Genomic DNA, 20,129 nt, shown 5'->3' with positions numbered 1-20,129 from the left:
CAAAAGAGAGAGAGAGAAAGGATATTTACATGTGACATGGGTTTCACGTAATCTAATACATGTTGAAATCAATAGGATATGGTTTGACTTTCCTCAATCCGTGTCGTACACTACTTGCTTGCTATAATTTTTTATTTTTCAATATCAGTATATTAAAAATATAAAAAACAATAATAATAATTTATTTGGAACAAGAGCGCAACTACACAACAAGAGTTTACTGCTGTGTTCCTAAATAAAAAGCATATGGAAGATCGGATGCAATTGTAGCCGAACGGAGCCTAATCATCTTCACATGCAAAGGCTAAGAAGGGACTGCCACTTCATCATCAGGGCCCAACAACCACATTTTTCACTACCCATCATTATCTGGAAATGGATTTGGTACCAGACATGGAAAAGGGGAAAACATGAAATAAAGCAGCAACTCATGATTTAGGCGATGATGACATCCCAATAAATAGAATTCCCGCCATTTCCTCTACAGAACGGGATCATAACTGTTGGTTACAAAAAAAAAAAAAAGAGCTGCTGGGAAACACATTGAACAAAAGGGATTGATTATCATTTGTGTCAGATCCCAATGAAACAAGAGACGAAGAAAACAAAACGACGGACAAATGAAAGCTAATCCACTCTTCAAATATCTGTCTATCTGCATTTCCTACACTCAAAAGCACCAGAAAAATATAAACTACCAAGCCAAAGGGTGGGGGTGGTAAGAATCACAAGCTAAGCATTCAGAGAGAGCCACTCCTACCACAACCGCCTGTTTACAGACTGATATCGCTAGACACATGACTTCCTTTACCTTCCTTCTCTACCGTCCATCTGCTGATGTAAACGACTCCGCAAAGCCAGATGGCCGAGTAGGTATGCTAGTCTGGGTATTATCCCCACTGGCAAGAAATGAAGAGCTGCTTCCATCAAATGCCTGCCACTTCAGGAGCACTTCGGGCAAGGGCATCTCAAAATCAATCCCATACATTTCATCAGAATCTGGTTCTGCTGGTTTCCAAATCTCAACAAGAGATGACAGAACATTAACCACGTGACCCATGTCTGGCCTTTGGTAGGGCTCCCTTGCAGTGCAGTGGCCTGCTAGATCGGCAACTGTGCTAATGCTACCAAGGGTTTCCTCATCAAGATTAATGGTTGGGTCAATGGTTTTACGGAACGTGTCTTTGTTGATGTGCATCCTACGGAACCAAGTAACAAGATGCAAGCTGTCCTCAGGCTGGGTCTCATCCAGTGCCTTCCTTCCTGTGATCATCTCCATTAATATGACTCCAAAGCTGAACACATCAACCTTGGTAGTCACTCGACCAGTCACTGCCAAGACGTACAGAAGAATTCAGGTTTAGCTCCTGACTTATCAAACAAAAGATACAAAATTCCTTTAACATGCTGAGAAGTCTAGACAAAGAAGAGTGGATCATTCATCATTTGAAATGCAAGGAATTTATTTGGCTACCAGTGACCCACTTGAATTGAAAACCAAGAAAATAAAATACAAAAGGGAGCACCAGCTGACATTATAAGAGAATGAATATGTTCCAGTTCAGTTCAGTGTGCCCAATAAATACAATAAAGCAAAGTGAATCGTTCATCTCAGCCAATGCAGTCATGCTAACTATTATCATAAGCATGCAAACACAAAGATCATTTATGTGTCAAAACAAGGACCAATACTGTGTAGGAGGAGGCTCTTTTATAGTTTTATGAAATCTCTCCTATACCTACAAATGTTGCACAAACAATACAATACCATGGATCAGGTTTATTCACTTTATTGATTTTTTCTAGTTATTTAAGGTAATAACATGGTCCATTGACAGAAAGAGAACTCTGGTGTTGTTTCTGCAATGTTTTAGCCATTAACAGCCTACATGAAAAGGAATTTTCAAATAGAAAATCCTTCCAAAAAAAAAAGAAATAAAAGTATCAAACTCAATTGCAATTCTTTGCTGCATCCTCCCCTGTCCTTCTCATGCTTTTTTATTCATTCAGTTATGGTTTTCTCACAACCTAATGTTCGTCTATTTCTTTTATTGGTTACTCTACAATAAAATAATAGAATAACTCTAGGCATGCAAAGTATGGAAGTTGAAAATTTAGTTACCTGCATATTCAGGAGCAAGATATCCAAAAGTTCCAGCTAGTCTCGTTTCAATTGAAGCTTTCCCTTCTGGAGCAAGACGAACCAATCCAAAATCAGCCACTTTGGCCCGCATATCATCTCCTAGAAGAATATTGGAAGGCTTGAGATCCCTGTGAATAAAACTTTGATGTGCCAGCCCATGTAGGTATTCAACGCCTCTAGCAACATCCAAGCCAATAGTTAATCTTCTAGTCCAGTCGAGCGGTTTGACACCCTCCTCCTTCCAACTAAAAAGATGACTGCTAAGAGTCCCCCGAGGCATATATTCATAAACAAGAAGCCTCTCATTTCCATCCAAGCAATATCCTAGAAGGGCGACTAGATGGCGGTGTCGAACCTTGGTAAGCACTGCAATCTCAGACATGAACTCTGCTAGACCCTTCTCGCTAATCACTCCCGACTCCATCCTCTTTACTGCAATTTTTGTTCCATCATGCAACTCCCCCTTGTATACAGTCCCAAATCCACCTCTTCCCAATATATTTTCTTCACTAAAATTATTCGTAACATTTCTTAAAACTTGAATTGAGATCACCATATTCTCAGTCCTGACCACTTGAATGTCACTGGGTCCAACACTATCAGTAAAGCTCTCAACTCCACTATTTGCACTTGATCCAGCAACAGTGATTTTCACCTCATCCTGATCCCATGAGCGGCGCGGGTGAATAATCATCATATTTGGACTCTGAACCTTACTAGATCGCTTTTGTTTCTTACTATAAAAGAATACACCTAACCCAACCACACATACAACACCAACAGCACCAATCACAGAACCCACAATCTTTCCACTAGCTGAGTTCTTGTTTCCACTACCATCCGAACCACCACCTGTACCAGAAGGTGTACTTCCAGGAGCACCAGGGGGAGCATAGCTAGTGTTAATCTTTCCAATATCAGGATTTCCACCATATTCCACTTGCACATTACTTCTAAACTTGGGTATTTGACCAGAGAGTTTATTATTCGAGACATCTAATAAAGCAAGATTAGACAAACTTATAAGCTCATCGGGTATCGTACCAGTAAGCATGTTATCAGAAAGAATCAATTTCTGTAGTCTCGAAATCAAAGAAAAGTCTGAAGAAATGGTACCGCTAAGTCCTGCTTTCTTCAAGTTAATCACCAAAATATCCCCTCCACCACAAGTAATTCCTTTCCAGGCTTGGGTGGATGTGCAAGGATCATTTCCTTTCCAAAGGTCAGCAAGACTAGCAGGGTATCCAAAGTTTTTTGCAACCGACAACAAAACATTAACAGTAGCATTACAAGCAACACCAGGATTATCCAAACAAAAATTATTAGTCCCGGGAATCATATCCGCATCAACTGTCCTAGCAAAACTGGGCGTCGGTCCCTGGAGCTTATTATTAGTGAAATTGACAACACGAAGTGTAGAAATGTTCAGCAATGATGGCGGAACAACACCCGTCAAGCTATTATCCCTTAAATTCAAATCTTCCAATGAAATCATCCCAGACAAATCAGGCAAAGGACCCGTAAAATGATTTCCTTGGAGCCAAATTTCTTTCAATGAAGTCATGTTTTGCAGGATAGAAATAGTACCATTTAGCCTCGAATTACTCTTTTGGCCGTTAAGCCATAAAGATTGTATAGTAGACCCCGAAAAATTGAGGGGCAATCCACCCTCAAAATAATTAAAAGCTAAATGCAAAGTCTCCATGCCAGGAAACACATCGCTGTTAAAAAATTCAGGGATTTTGCCAGCTACATTAGCACCGTTCGCCGAGAATTCCTTCAAAGCACTAGCATCCTTGAGACTCTCCGGTATCTCCCATGATTCAAAAGGATTGTAATCCAAATAGACGCTGGTTAAGGACGTCATTCCGGCGAAAAAATCAGGAGGAATTGAAGAGAGAGTGTTGTTATGTAAAAAGAGGACTTGGAGAAAGCTTAAACCTGATAAACTCGGTAATGCGCCCGTTAACTGGTTGTTCATGACCTCGAACCGAGTTAGCTGAGTCAAGTCTTTGAGTTCTGGGGGGAGAGTACCTTGTAAATTCTGATTGCCTATTTGGATCCGAGTGACCCGGTTATCTAAGCAACCCACGTGGAGCCAGTTACATGGGTCAGAGCCAGACCAGCCGAGAGTAGATGGGTTGCCAAGGCTGCCTCTCAGTTTCATCATGGCTGCTGCGTCGTCGTTTTGCTGAGAATTGGCTAGACATAGTAGTAGGGAAAGAAAGAGTGAGAAATTGGTGAAAAGCCAAACACCCATGTGGCGTTTCAGAGAGTTTTTTTTTTTTAAGAGAGAGAGGGTTACTCTGCTAGGGTTTACGAAATCAGATGAGAGAAAGAGATTTTATTTATTTATGTTTTATTTGCAGGGAGAGAGAATTTTGGCAGAAAAAAACGCGGAGATGGAGGTGAGGAAGAGAGTGGCGAGAAAAGTGTGAATTAAAAAAAAGATAAAACCCTTTTTCTGTCTGAAGGAACGCAAGCTTTCCTTGTATGTATTTTGGACTGAAAACTCTACGGATTCCACGTTGGATCTTTTTCTCGGATTACAGTTGGCACAGGTGAGTGAGTCCAGCCTTGACTAGTCTATTCCGGGTTATGTATTTGAATTTCTTTTTAAAAATATTTCATGTTTTTTATTTGAAAATATATTTTATTTTTTAAAATTATTTTTAATATTAATATATTAAAAAAATTTAAATAAAAAAACAAACGGGTTGATAAATAGGAGAAAAAAGCAAGTCTTCCACCGTCAATTAATTAAACCAGGAAGGCATCGAGGAATCATCTCTGACTTTTGATATTTTTCACGAACACCTTCTATATCCTGAATTTATAGATATAAACAGATCTTTTACATATTTAAATTAAATATTAAATATTTCACATTCAAATTAGTGATTAGGATTATAAGGAGCCGGCCGGTTACTATTGTTTTGTTGTGGTGCATAAAAAGAATTATTCAACAATAAGAGAATCTTTGAACTAATTTACATGTCTGCATAAATTAAATTATTTAAAAAGTAATATTAAAAACACATCCTTCACATTGATCCAGTACATTCAAAAAAAAATTATTTGTTGTTGTTGGATTAATTCGATAAATAAATAAATAAATAAACAGACAAACTTATATGTTACTTTCCTACTCAACACGGTATTCATATTTTTTATTTCCTTTTTGGCTTCATTAATTGAAAATTCAATGGATTTTTATTAATTTATGTATTTTGAGAATTTTCATTCGATAAAAAAAATATGGGAAATGACCCAGCACATTGTTCATTCATTCATTCAAGACATGGAAATATTCAAACCCTGGATCCGTGGCTTTTAATTACAGCTACTGCAACTACAGCTATATTACAACTAAAACTAATCGTATACAACTATTACATATGATCAATCAACTTCAATTCCAAGCTCTCCAGATTTCACCACGACCAACTATTCCTTAATTTTAGGAAAAGTTCTGGCATTGTCTCCAATAGATCTCGTGTTCTATACGTCCATAGCCCAGATCTCGACCAACAATGTGACGAGTGGCATCTAGTAATCTCTCAGCCTCCAAGGTTGCTTGGTCTCTTAAGACTTGTAGATTTCTTTTACTTTCAATTTCTAAAAAATATAAAATCCTTCTAAGATCTAATTGCTATCCCTGCAGGTTTGAAAGCAAATGCATCACACTGGGAAAATCCCAAATCAACGCTTCAAAAAAATATTTACACATGACATTCAACACATGGAAAGACAATAAATCACACAAACAAATCAGATACCAATTTTCTGCAAGCAATATCATCAACATAAATAAATATCTACCTAATATCACATTACAAATATTCAAAGCGAATAAAAAAATATTTGTTAGGATCCAGCTATCAAAAATGAGCAAAACATACTAGATCAATAAGAAATAATGTTGGTGTGTGTTGGTCACGCACTTACAAGTTATGTGTTGTTCTTGATAGTGGTGTGTGGTCCTCATGTTGCTACTATAACCTGGAAAAATAAACTTGCAAAAAACAACAACAATAACAACGGGTTTTTAGGTAGAATCAAAGTTGTGGCCTTTGAGTTATCATGGGTGATGATTTAAAATTTTTTTTGTTCGATTTTAGGTTGAGAATGAGTTAAATTTGATGGTTTTTGGCTGGAAAAATAAAAAACTATTTTTTTGACTTGTTTCCTAGGCAGATCAAGGTCGAGGCTAGAGCAAGAAGGTCATGGAGATTGAGTTGGCACATGTGGTAGTGATTGTTGTTGAATTCCCAAATTTCTTATAAGCAATAAATCAAAATTATTCGAGAGTCTTAGAATCTTATTCGACAAATCTAGAGTTGTTTAGAAATTTATTACCTAAAGATCTATTCTTCTTCGCTTTGAATAATTTTTTAAATCGTCCAATTGTCCGATCTCCAACAGTAATTCACAAGAACCATCAATGAGAAATTTCTTAAATCCTTACTCAGGAAAAAGAGATTGTTATGTCTAAAATATTGATTGATGTCAATCTAATATGAGGTTAAAATTTTCTTTTTAAAATTTCTTACTTGAGAAATTTACAAATCCTTACTTGAGAAATTTCTTTTTGAATATGGGGTTAAAAATTAGTTATGATAAACCCGTGTTGATTGATGTCAATTTAATATGACGAGATCTCAAATGCATTTTTTTATAGATAAAAAAAAACTGCTTTGTCCCGCGATGAAAAATAGAACCTTGTTTTTTCTAGACACATTAGTGGCTGGATTCTAGGCACCTATATAAGACGCGTCGTCTTTTTTTTTTACAAAAAATTAACTAAAAAAATGAAAGACCCTCGTGCAGGGCCCTTTATGGGTGGGTCAGACACTAGGCATGACTCTATAGACCCAACAACACCTAGTCTCTTTCATTTTTTTTTAAAAAAAATCTGATTTTTTTGTTAATACTTGTTTTTATGTCTTTTGTAAAATCATTTCTAAATATATGTTTTAATTAATACCCATTCTCTATGATTTTTTTTTGTTTTATTTAGCTTTTTTGAATCAATGATTGTTATTTAGTTAAATTGGGTGTTTTATTTTTTTCAAAGGTTAGTACAATTCATTTGTAATTTTTTTTTATATATATTTATATTGATTTAATATGTATTTTTTTAATTATTTTTAATATATACAGTCTTGTTTATTTTTTTTATTTTATTCAATAAATTTTATTTGTGTCAATTTCTATTACAAATTAATTTTAACAAGCAAATTTATTATACATAATTAGGTAAACGACCAATGTTGCGATATTAAATATCTTAATTTATATTGGTCTCTTAAATTTCCTGAATTACATTTGTATTAATCATTCATGATTTTTTTGTAAAATCTATTTACAAAATGGCTCGTGATTTATTTGATTTGATGCATACATATGTTTATCGATTTACATTTATTATTTTTTTATTTAAGAAAACACATTAAAAAATTCTACATGTTCAAATTTATATCATATATTAATATTTTTCAATTTGATCCTTATTCTTAAGATTTCTTAGTCTTTTTGCTTAATCTTGTTTATAAAAATTTTATTGTTTATAGTTTTATTTTTTAATCCAACTAAATAATGTATAAAAACAACTATTTAGTTCATCAAGATAATATCCTGAGTTATTGTATTTTTTTTCTTCTTTCAAAACGTACTTGTGATCCCTAAATATTTCAGTGGAGAAATAAGACGGACCCGCATCTTAGCGTGCGCACCAGCCTAATAATATCTATACGTGGAGTTTCCGAGGAGAACCAGCTTTTTTTAAAAGCATAGTATTGCCGATTCTCTAGGCGGATGAAACACACATAGTGGAACATTTTATTCTTTGTCCGCAATATTAATTGGACTCGTTCCCCACCCTCTCTTTTTGAAAGGTGCAACAAATCGCATACCTGTCGTGAATATAATAAAGTATGATTGTTCTTATCTCTTACATTTGTGCCCAAAAAAATCATAAATTATGAATGGTTTTGAGTAAAAAGATGCATATGGGACATGACATTATTGGGTTTCGAAGGCAATCGGGGGAAAAATGATGCGTTTGGGGCAGCAAAAAATTGAAAGAAATAATAAAAAAAAAGGTGCATGTGGACACGGGGCATTCTAGGGCTTGCATGATTGCACTCCGCACAGAATCCTCTAGGAAAGATCGAGGCCTTGGGAAGGCTGAGAAATGCTAAACCCAGCATACGATTAAAGGGAGTTGCTATCGGCACACCCAATCTATCTATCTATCAGCACAGCCTTATATTTTTATTTATATTAAATACATTAATTGTCCTCAGATTCCAAAAATCAAACAGTTTATTGGCTCTCGCAATCTGATTTTTCTCTGCCGAAAATCCATGGTGGGTGATCTGACTCTTCATCTCTATTTTAAAAGGTATTAAATGATCTGGCTATATTAAGGAATTGTGATGCTACATGGCTGGAATTTGTTGTGGCCTGATATATCCAGTGGATGTCATGGTTTTGGTTTTAATTAATTAATTAATTAATTATAGCTATAATAAATATTATTAATTATAGTGATTGGAATACAGGGACAATTCGAGCATTCCATGTGCAAAAAAAATATATAAAAAAGGTTGTGCCAATAGCCCCTTCCATAATTAAAATCCCAAACCAACCCCCTTCCTATGAAATAAATCGCCGGTGAAATGAAATAAATTATTATTATGATTATTGTTATTATTATTATTATTATTATTGCTCCTCTTTGACTGCAAAGCGATGGCAGGCAATCCTTTTCTCTGGAAAGCACACCTCATCCTCCTTAAATTTTGAACCTCAACTAATTACTAGAAATCCCCAATATTACAAATCGTTAAATTCTTTTTATCCTCTTAACAAATCTAAGGCGTGCCTTGATTTGATGGGCTTATGCTCGGCCTGGAAATCGCACTGAAAGCTAAACAAGTCTAGCAATGGGCTGATGGCTATTCAGGCCTGATCTCCGCCTTACGGTGGCGAGGGCTGGTGAGGTAAAAGTTGAGCAAGGACACCGTATATATAAATATCTAGTAGTAACTTTTTTTTTACTCTTTATGAAACAAATATATAATTATTTAAATAAGTGAATTCCGTCCTCTACCGACTTTAGTTATTGTATTGAAATCAAGGAAGTATGGTTAATGTTATGATATAAAGAAGAAGAAGAAGAAGAAGAAAGCATGTGATTTTAGCAATTTTGACAACTTGGATGAGCTGTCTGGATTGAAGTGGTAGGAATCTTCTGAACCAATGTCCACCGCATACGTGAAAGTGATCCTTCTGAACCACTGTTATGAGGAAGGTCTGGTCTTCGTATGAGAACACCTTATGTCCATCAACATTCAACTTTGCGGCGAGTTGTTGCTTTGACAAATCGACCTACGTCCATAGCTACTTCACCATACCTATCAACTTCTGCTTAGTAATTAAAACGCCGCTTATTTTTGCATTTCAAAGGAATTTTTTGAAAAACTTGAATTTTTTCTTGTTTTAATTTTTTTTTGATATTTTTAAATTATTTTAATATTAAAAATAAATATTAAAAAATAAAAATAAAAACCATTTCATTCCTGTTTAAATACCAAAAAAGGAACACCCGGAGCTGAAAAACATCTTAACCCTTTCTAAGGGGTGTATATTGCAAAATAAAACTAACGAAAACGAGGGTGAGAGAATAGAAGGCCCAGAAATATATTTTTCACAAACTAAAAATAGCATACAAGTTATTGCGTGTTCAACTTGGTGAACTTAGTTGTAATTTTTCCAGAACATATTCATATATAGGAGGACAACCCATCAAGGTTAAGAAATCAGACAGTGCAAGCAACCATCAAAAGAGAAGTAATGCTGAGCTCTAATTCCGCAGCTATGAACGCACTTTCAACAGAAACTCGTTAATGGCACGTTAGAAAATTGTCTTTATTAATCCCAAAGTTTCCAAGCAGTTGACAGAGGGGTTAGATATCAAACCACCTGTAGAGGGGGGCTAAAACATGGCGCCCTCCAGCAACTCCCTGGACGGTGGAATTAACAGAAAAGTTTCATTGAGCATGAATTCCTATAACATGGCTTTCTCCATCAATTATCCAAGGCAATGCGCATGCAATGATGCAAATGGTTTCACTCTCAACTACCCTTCTATGGCAAAGCAATGTCTAGTCAATAAGTCTTGCTGAATAGGTAACAATACAAAACAAGGGTGAAGACTCCTCAGCAACAAAAAAGGAAAAAGAGAATAAGATTTACAACTTTTGCTCCTCCCACCTCCCAATGATCTATACATACAAGTGGGGACGGAGGCTTCTCTAGTAGTATACATGTGCTTAGCATCTATTCAAGTTAAACTGAAGTTGGTTAGAAATAATTGCCCGAACCTGTAACTATTTTCGACGATGAATCATCAAAAACCCAAGGAAACCAACGTCCATTATCCACTCGAGACCAAGTGCACCAGCAGGTGATTCAAAATTGCTGGTTCAGATCAACCAAAGAAACTCTCCAATTTAGATTTTCCCAGTTCCCACGAGGCAAGGGGAATCCTATTATGACTTTAAAGTGGATTTGCTATCAAAGAACCTGGCAACTGCCTGATAGAGATTTTCTTCCTCGAAAGGCTTTGAGACGTATCCATCCATCCCACATTTCAAGCACTCATCATGTGTGGCATGTATCACATCAGCTGTCATTGCTAATATTGGAATATGCCACTGTCCTTTTCTAGCTGTTCCTCCTTCTACCATGGATTCACCATTCATCTGCTCATTTGCCTGGCTCTCCATCTGCCGGATACGACGTGTAGCCTCAAACCTGGAGGAGAAAACCCATGTAAATGGTACTTGGAATGTAAACGTCATGCAAAGCATGCCAATTGTACTTGCTTAGTTCCTGATGCAAGTGCAATCAAATCTGTTAAGTATGCATAAGTAGTGGTAGAGAATATGAGTCCTAAGCCCCTAGATCACCAATTTGTGTATCCTCCAAGGTTTGAAACTTATGGGAGCATGAAATTTGCTCTTTAAACTCATTTTAACAAATAATGGAGCCTAGTTACTTTTCAATCAGATGAAAAGATACAAGAACCAGGCAATTCAGATCTCCAGAAACAAGGACCAAATGCCCTTCCATTCCCACTACTGCTCTGATCCCAAGCTCTGGTTGCCCAAATATGACTCGCACAAGCATGGCTTCTTTTAGCCAAAAATATTACATTGCTCCTTGCAAACCACAAATTGGAGCAACTAAAAACACACCTGACCTAATAATTTCTCCATATACGAACTAAAATTTCTTATGCAATATTGTTATATGATGCCAAAAAGGTTCGTTAACAAAAAAAATGGAAAGAAAAAAGAGAGGTAATCAAAGACATTGATCAGTTTGGCTTTTATGAGAAAGGGGTATAGACAAAAATAATTTCATTCTATAAGCAACCAAGGAAGAAGAGCTGAAAAATAAAGGACATTGCAATCCAAAATCATAAAACAAAATCTCAAAGTCATACCCATCCATTTCTGGCATTTGAATATCCATGAAGCATGCATCAAAAGTGTGTGGTAGTTGAAGCAATTTCAGTGCTTCTTTACCACTGTCAGCACACTCGACATCAGCTCCAAACTTCTTTAACGCACCTGCAGCAACTCTGCGGTTTACCCTATTGTCATCAACCACCAGAATCTTCTTTCCACAGAGAAGGCTCTGAAGGAAAGAAGATCCATTTGGCATGCATTTCCCTTGTGATCTCTTCTTGCCCATGCCCAGCACCTGAAGAAGACATGCAGCCACCATACTTGCTCTCAAAGGTTTCATGATCACGGTATCAGCAAAACCTGCTGCCTTTGCTTTATCAAATTCTGAATTGGTAATATTGGTAGCAAGAAGGATCATCTTAGGAAACTTGAACGCATGTCCGTTTTGTTTCCAGTCCAGTTTCCATACATTTGAAACACCATCCTCCCCAGAAATCCATGTATCCTTCTCGACTAGAATCATATCTGGCTGGATTTTACTTCTGCAATTTAAAACAAAGAGGTTATGCCAAGCACAAGGTAGCATGGAATTTCAAATTCTCAACAAAATGTAAATGTAGGAGCTCTATCAATGATCTATTTTTATCGGCCACTTCACGAGTTATCTTTTATAAAAACTATTATTTGATACGTTTTTTATTCAAATCAATTCTTTTATGGTTTCTATATCAGCCAAAACTACAAGTGCTCGCACAATAGAAGTGCACTCCAAAGAATTTAGGAGACACTCCATGAGAGAGTAATTTTCTTTGATTACCCTATCAAGGAAAATTTCAACCCAAAAGTTTTTATGAAAAAAGCTTACATTATTAAGTGAAGGAAAAATATAGGCTTTTATACTTTTAACATGCTCTTTCACATAAAAACCCGGCTGCCCTTGAAGTATGGGTTAAACATAGGCCTACAGCTATCTTACTCTGAAATTATTTTGTGAACATTGGAACTCAGTCGTGACAGTTAGGCCAAAGCTGTCAAGAAGGACAAGGAGAGAAAAAATCCATCAACCATCCCCAACCAACAACTCAGTGCAATAAAGCTTTAGTAGAAATCTTGGCATTGCAAAAATTCAATTACAACTACACACTCCCAACAATGTTCCTGATATGAATTCTATATGACAAACACATTGCAATCTGAATCTTGGGCAGATGATGTGCATCATAGTAGCAAATGACATGAAAATAAGTCATTTCTAAGTTAAAACACAGAAGCCACAATCTAGTAAACGAGCTTCCCCTCCCGAAGACACAAAGTGGCATGAAAAGTGGAATGATTAACGTGTTTTTTCATTAAGATCGAACCAAAAGGCAAACTAGAGACATCAGTGATGGGCAGAAGATTCACACATGTTTCTTGCTATTTCATTAGAACCTTTCAATTTCTTAATTAAGTTAAAATGATTAGGGGCAAAGCCAGCCAAATGAACTTACCCAGATGTTAGAGAACCATTTTTCCCACAGCTACCAGCAGCCACCTTGAGGTTACTCACAACTTCAGCTAGGATACCAAGCCTCTTCAAATGGTATCTGGTTACAGCAGCCCTAACTGGTTTTCCATCAACAACTAATGCTTTCAATCCTCTAAAGCCAGAAGGCAAATCTTCAGCATTGCGTTTTTCCATTTTGGTGAAAGCATTTTTCTTGCACGTGCTAAAAACAGCTGTGAATGAAAATGTGCTTCCAACCTCAGGTCGGCTAATAAAGCTTATTTGACCACCCATGAGCTCAACCAGACATTTGCTTATACTCAATCCAATTCCAGTTCCTCCATAATGTCTTGATGTTGAACTGTCTGCCTGCACAAAGGGCATGAAAACACGACTCTGGGCTTTTAAGGGGATGCCAATTCCTGTATCCTCCACGCATACCATCAAAGTAATATTTTCAGAAGCTTCATTGCTGGTCATTACATTTATTGAGGCATCAAATCGGAAATCTTCATCGGAAAGATGCTTAAAGACATCCCAACTGTTCTGATCATCTGCTGCTTCACAACCACTTAAGGTTTTGAACTTTTGGGACCCTGATATAAGCACACTTTCATTGGACCCACCAATTAAACAAGTGTCTGCTTTTGTATCTGTCGTGGCCTTGGCATGTTCATACAGATGAACTTTAACGAATGTATGTCCTCTTTCAGTGAACTGCCAAACAGAATTAAATGTCAATTATAACAAGAGGTAGAATTCTAAAGAAGGCAATAAAGCTAATGGTGAAAAAAAATCATTATTGGATTAATCATAAACTGCATAGTAAAACATAATATTTGTGCTAAGACAAACCTCTATCACTATTACTGTTGGCTAATTGATAAATGAACTAACAAGAAATCATACAGATACATTCTAGTAGGTTGAACTGTATAACAAAATTCAAGCAATACACTAACCTTAACAGAGTTCCCCACCAGATTTGTGATTATCTGTCTGAATCTCCCAGGATCACCGACAACAATTTCTGGAACTTTATCAGAAACAAACACTGCCAGCTGCACTTCCACAATTGATTACGCAACCGTGTTTCAGGCATTTTTTACAATGAGATAACACATCCAGAATGCCACCACCAATTGACATCAGGAGTCCACGGAAAAGAAGAGAAAAAGAAAAGGTCAGATTCAACATAAAAGAGAAACTTGCAGTTTGTCTTTTACAAAATCCAAAAACCAGACGTGATATTTCAACCCAAGGAAAAGAATGAAACAGGTCTTCGGTCCCTTTAAGAGAATTCATTTCAGCTAACAAGAAAAGATATGAATATACTGACTTGCCCTTATTGTGTTTCCCTAGGACTTACCTCAATGCCTTTGTTTCTAGACTTCTCAGAAAATAAAGAAAGGACATCATCTACTATGGATCGAATATGGAATGGGACTGCTTCCAGCTCTAGCTTTCCAGCTTCAATTTTTGCCCGGTCAAGCACCTCATTTATCAAAGCTATCAGTGCCTTTCCACAGACTTGAGCCGTTTGAGCATAGTCCCTCTGGGTTGAACTTAAATCTGTATCTAGTAGCAAAGCAAGCATTCCTGCAATTGTGCACAGACCATACCACTGATTATGAAAAGACAAGAACCTAGAATATTTTTCATATTCCAGAAAAGAAAAGGAGAGATCTTGCATACCAAGGATGCCATTCATAGGTGTTCTGATTTCGTGAGATACAGTAGCTAGAAACTGGCATCAAGAACACAATGATACTCAGGTAGGAAGATGCTACAGCAAGAAAACAAGGGGGGTTCAGTTATATTCTTTACAGAAATGTTGGGAAAAATACCTGGGATTTTGCAACATCAGCAGCTTCAGCCTGGACTTTCAAATCCTGCATTTCATGGAAATCATCCTCGACCTTTACAATATGAATTGCTGCTTCGTACAAGATGTAACCCACTAATAAACCGATCACAAAGAATAAGAAAGTTGTGGTGAGTGCAGTCCATGAAGTGGGCGCCTTCTCGTGGTACCTGCTCAGATTTCAAATTATAAGCATCTGTATGCTGGAAACTCACTCTTCCATTTATCTTAGGAAATCAAGATCAGTGATTTGATACATTTACCTGCATGTCATCAGATGCCTTCTGAATGGATCTCCAAAATCAAGCTTGCTTTCATGCAAAAGAGACATGTCACCGTCTTGATTTTGGTGACCATACATGATTAAAAGGTCAGAAGAGTTAGTTATGTCATAAACATTCACCAAAATTGCCTGATTCCCAGCAAGTTGTCCAAGTAAATTCTCCACAAGGGACTCGACATCAAAGGCTCCACCAAGGTATCTGCTTTCAATTTGAAATCTATATTAATAGATGAAACCAGATTTTCTACAAAATACATGGCATCAACCAAACTGTAAGGGATGAAGCATTCCAATGCGGGGAGCCCAAATAGCCAGGAAATAAAGGTGACGTGGATGAAATTCCAGCCATAATATCAAACACTACCACAGGCCTAAAAGAGCATTTGACTGTCCGTTTTCTAATTGCTAATAGTGAAATGCAATTCAATAAGAAGTTTTAAATTTCCATCTCTAGACAGCTCAGGAGAGGTAGACTTGAAAAATCAGAAATTGGTTCAAGGTTGTAGAACAACGATCACAATGAGGAGCAAATTTGCATTTAAACACGAAAATATCGCTGAAATTCAGAGGCAGCATAGTGGAAATAAAATTCATCATATCCACATCGAAGAAACAACACCTCAATCTAAACTACACACCTGATACAATAACGATTGCCAAATTTTCATGTCAATGACAAACATATAGAGTAACAAAGGATTTACCTTGCCCAATCTTTTAAGCTATTTTACAAAAATAAAACAATTGAATCATTTTGAAGCAACAAAACTGTCTCTGTGAAACATAACGAAATTTTTTCTTTTTCTAATATACGATATTGTAGATATGCAGCATTGCAGCAAGAAGATAGGAAAACAAGGAAAAGGAGAGATGAAACAAAGTCTCAAAACGTCATATTTATTATGCGCCAACAGATCAAATTTAATGGCATCAAACAAATAATCTCATCACACTAACAAACCGAAAGGCGAAACTTTTAAGCTCAAAATTAGTATCTAAAATAAACTGCTGAAGCATAAAGAGAATTTTTTGAGTAACATCATAGAACCATGTTTTGTCGAATCTTCTAGTCAGCCTATATATTTTTCAAATCGAAATTGAATTTAATTGAAAATGTTAATATAAACCAGCACTCACCCAGCAGTTGCCTCAATGCGCTGGGCCACAGTTGGGCTTGGAGGAAGCTTAGACTTGTAAACAGGGAATGTCAATACAACACCGAGGTGATGAGAACCTAGTAACCTAAAGGGGCCCGTCAAAACAGCTTTCCCGGAAGCCCTAGCCCTCAGTATGTTTTCTCTGTCCTCCTGCATCATGCCAAAGAAAACTTAAAAACTAGATACTAAAACGTAAATGGTGTAAACAACGGATCCAAATTCAAGTCACAGACTCAAAAAATTACCTCCCCTGACATCATGTCAAGAGACTCAATGTAGGAGACCGTCTCCTGAGAAAATATTACAGGTGCATATTCATCTCGAATGGGTGAAGGCTCCCTCTCCATTGTCTTTATTGTCCACCCATGTTGCCTCTCAAATTCCAGCCGCTCTGAATTGACCACTCTTTGTGCATAGGCTACGCCACTTAACAATGGCCTCTCAAAAGCAGTTCTAGCAGTGTACTCAGCAAAGGTTTCCTGCAGTTTTTGTCAAAATCAAATCTCAGCATGCACAATCAGAGAACAAGGTATCGAAGGATGAAAGAACTCCCTAGTCGTATACAAACATTTGACGAAGTCATATCGTGTTTTTTTTACTCTTGCAAGCCAAATCGCAAGGAAATGTAAGTTTCCAATGGCTTCACCATAATTTGTTGAGGAACAAAACAGCCTAAACAACTTCAAAGCAAAAAAAAAAAAAAAAAAACAAGAAGAAGAAGAAAGAAAGAAAGAAAGAAAAAATTCTTCAGAAATCAAAGTTAACTAAACCTTGCATGACTTGTGGCTAAATCGAAGTGAGTTTTCCATTTATTTATTTTTTTGTTTGGGAACAGAACAGCAAACAATCTGAGATTCCAAAATCATCTTCCCTTCTTTTATTTCTTGTCTTTTTCGCCGGCAACCATTTAGAACCTTCAAAATTCAACTAACAAAAACTGAAATCAAAAGTTTCAAGAGAAAGAAAGGAGTACAAACCTGGTCAATTGCAGATGGGTTCTTGTAGTAATGAAAAGTGGAGACAAGAATGGCAAGGGCATGAACATGGTTGACACTAACATTGAATTGATCTTGCAGCATTCTAGCCCTTTGATCACACATGCTACTCAACACCTCCTTCCTCCTCACTCTATTATCAGCATCCATGCCATTGTATATTGTCAAACTAAAAAGTGCCATAGCCATGACCCAGAGCAACAAAATCTTGGGAAGCCAAGTCCTGTTGGCTTGTATAAATGTATACCCCCTTTTGGTCCCCATTTGCTGCCCATTCATTTTAACAGCCACTGAGTGGTGGTAACTTTGCTGTATATTCAACGCCATAGATGGACTCAAGCACAACAAGAACTAAAATCTCTCAGAGTCTTCTTGATTTTCTCCTTGTTTCTCTGACCCCCAGTTCATATCTAACAAGGAAAAAAGCCAACAACACAGGGACACAACACAGCCATGTATGTCTGAGGTAATACTCTTTAACAAGGTAGCAATGTTGCAGCTATCCTTTTTTCTTTTTCTGATGTACAAAGACCTTTTTTCTTCTTCTGGTGTACAGAGAAAAGTGGCACTGCTGTTGCTTAACTACAAGTAAATTATCATTTACAGCATTGTTTAGCGTGATTTGAGCAAAAGAGGAAGCCAAAAGAAATTAGAGAAATAAACAAATCCCTCTCAAGAAACCCATCTGAAGAACTGAAATAAAGAGACCCGGAATTGAAAAGAAAGAGTTCTGGATTGTTAATTAGACACAAGCATGAGGAGTCTCGAAAGGTAGAAAACAGCCCAAATTCCAAAGACACTCTCTTTCATTCACTTCTCAAAACAGACTGTTTTGTATAAAAAGAAAAAACACTAATCATTTTCATCTCCAGGCGTGAAGATTTTAGTATTTTTAATTTTAATTTTCACTTTCACTTCTTTTTTTAACTATGCATGGGAGACAGGAAGAGAGAGGGGAATAGTGTGCGCGAGAGGCAACAAGACAAGGAAGAAGCACGTTCACTGCTGTTTGTTTAGTATTATAAAAACTAGCAGCACTAACTGCAAATCTAAACACATATTGACCAAAGAACACGAACAGCGAAGCACAAGCGAGCAAAATGCTTTTTAGAGATAAGAGGGAGGTTGTTGAAAGAAGGGAACAAACTCAATCAACAATGGTGGGTTTTTCTGTAGTCCAAGAGAGAGAAAGGTGGAGGTGCTTTGAATAATGGCCAAGTTTTTACACGCAGTTTTTTTTATTTATTTTAACTTGATTTGGACAGTCTTGATCTTGGGTTTTGTATTTATTTATAATATAATGTTTGTGTATATGTACACTTTTATCTGCCCCTTGCTTTTTAAAGCAAACTGAATCGAATTTTTAGGATTTTTGGAGATACGCCAACCCTCTCCCTTCTTGCACAATCTATTAAACTATGAGTTATGACTCTTACTCTCTCTTCTGAGAGCCATGAGTCTTCACTGACCCCCTCCCTCCCTCTCTCTCTCTCTCTCTCTCTCTCTTCTCTGTCTTTCTTGTTTATTTTATTAGGGCATCTCCCACGCCATACTTTCTCCCCCCTTCTTGTTTCTCTCTCTTTCTGTTTATAGTTTGCAGTTCACATTGACTTGACATTGATACGTTTTCCTTGTCTGTATTTTTTGAGTCCAGAATACAGCAAGAGGATGCATTTTCAACTCTCCTTTTCCTTTTCTGTGGTTGGATTTGCATTTATTTGGATGACTTTTTGTTTTTCCTCTTACTTTTGTCTGATCTCTAGCTTGGGTTGGCATTAAAATTCAAGACTGCTTGCTATAGAAGCGTGTATTGGTGTATAATGTTTTTTAACAATGTTATTTATTTAAAAGTATATTTAAATATTTTTTTATGTATTTTTTTAATATTAGCATGTTAAAATCTTGCATTAAGAATATATATATATAATATTTTTTTAAGAACAATATATTTTCAAATCGCACTACCAAATAAGCACAAAGTGGCTTCTAGAATCCACACATAAGAGTAATGCTCCACGCTACGACTCTAACATGATTTTGTTGTGTTATTGTTAAAAAAAATTAAAAAAATATTATTATTTTAGTATTTTTTAATAAAAAAATATATTATACATTATGTTACCAAATATGTAATAATAATCAAAATTGTCATAAACTCGTTATCAATAAAAAATATATGGATTTCTTATCTTTAATTTAATTGAATACATAAATAAACATAACATTTTCGCACCTGAAAAAATAATTAATAAGAACTCTAAAATGCGTAGGTTTTTCACTGTAGCAGCAGTTTTTTTTATTATTATTGCTTTTGTTTTTTTTTTTTCAGTTTTGTTTTTTGCTTTTGTTTTTTTTTTAACATGTTTTTTTATGGTTTTTTTTTACCCAAAATTGATTTCTTCTTCTTTTTTTTGTTTTGTTTTTTTTCTTAATTTTTTTGTTTCAAAATTATCTTTGCTAAATTTTTTTAAATATTGAGCTGGTTGAAATTTTAACTATGTAGTTTTCTTCTTTGAAATATTATGGATTGCTATAATATTCTCATACATTGTTTTCTTTTTTTTAATGATTTCTTTATTTTTTTTCTTCAAAATGGTCTTTGTAGATTTTATTTTTTTATATTAAGTTGGTTGAGAATTTAGCTTTGTAGTTTTTTTTTCAAAAAAAAAATTCCCCAATATATTTTTTTAAAAAATTATCTTTATCGAATTTATTTCTT

At 36.0% G+C, this 20,129-nt stretch overlaps 2 protein-coding genes across 2 annotated transcripts; both read right to left on the bottom strand.

Moving 5' to 3' along the window:
• Positions 1-411: 411 nt before the first annotated feature.
• Positions 412-4,619, bottom strand: LOC7462656 (receptor protein kinase TMK1). Its single transcript, XM_002314730.4, has 2 exons — positions 2,123-4,619; positions 412-1,332 (listed from the first exon to the last, which is right to left on the bottom strand). Exons 1-2 carry the CDS (start codon positions 4,401-4,403, stop codon positions 821-823), a joined length of 2,793 nt encoding a protein of 930 aa, XP_002314766.3. The 5' UTR covers positions 4,404-4,619; the 3' UTR covers positions 412-820.
• A 5,658-nt stretch (positions 4,620-10,277) lies between these two features.
• On the bottom strand, positions 10,278-18,636 carry LOC7462655 (histidine kinase 4). Its single transcript, XM_002314729.4, has 11 exons — positions 17,393-18,636; positions 16,661-16,894; positions 16,396-16,565; positions 15,239-15,457; positions 14,959-15,145; positions 14,807-14,858; positions 14,481-14,710; positions 14,074-14,172; positions 13,116-13,828; positions 11,661-12,167; positions 10,278-10,966 (listed from the first exon to the last, which is right to left on the bottom strand). The coding sequence occupies exons 1-11, from the start codon at positions 17,735-17,737 to the stop codon at positions 10,702-10,704; spliced, it is 3,021 nt and encodes a 1,006-aa protein (XP_002314765.1). The 5' UTR covers positions 17,738-18,636; the 3' UTR covers positions 10,278-10,701.
• Between the last annotated feature and the right edge of the window lie 1,493 nt (positions 18,637-20,129).

Source organism: Populus trichocarpa, chromosome 10, assembly GCF_000002775.5.
Source record: "Populus trichocarpa isolate Nisqually-1 chromosome 10, P.trichocarpa_v4.1, whole genome shotgun sequence".
Lineage (NCBI taxonomy): Eukaryota > Viridiplantae > Streptophyta > Magnoliopsida > Malpighiales > Salicaceae > Populus > Populus trichocarpa.
This window is presented reverse-complemented; position numbering and strand designations above follow the sequence as displayed.

Bases quoted from the DNA above. Each gene is read 5' to 3' on its own strand.
- LOC7462656 (XM_002314730.4), bottom strand. From the start codon at position 4,403: ATGGGTGTTTGGCTTTTCACCAATTTCTCACTCTTTCTTTCCCTACTA. The intron at 1,333-2,122 runs GTAACTAAATTT...ACGTCTTGGCAG, and splicing joins TCTTGCTCCTGAATATGCAG to TGACTGGTCGAGTGACTACC.
- LOC7462655 (XM_002314729.4), bottom strand. From the start codon at position 17,737: ATGGCGTTGAATATACAGCAAAGTTACCACCACTCAGTGGCTGTTAAA. The intron at 16,895-17,392 runs GTTTGTACTCCT...CAAAAACTGCAG, and splicing joins ACCCATCTGCAATTGACCAG to GAAACCTTTGCTGAGTACAC. The intron at 13,829-14,073 runs GTTAGTGTATTG...TCTGTTTGGCAG, and splicing joins TGGTGGGGAACTCTGTTAAG to TTCACTGAAAGAGGACATAC.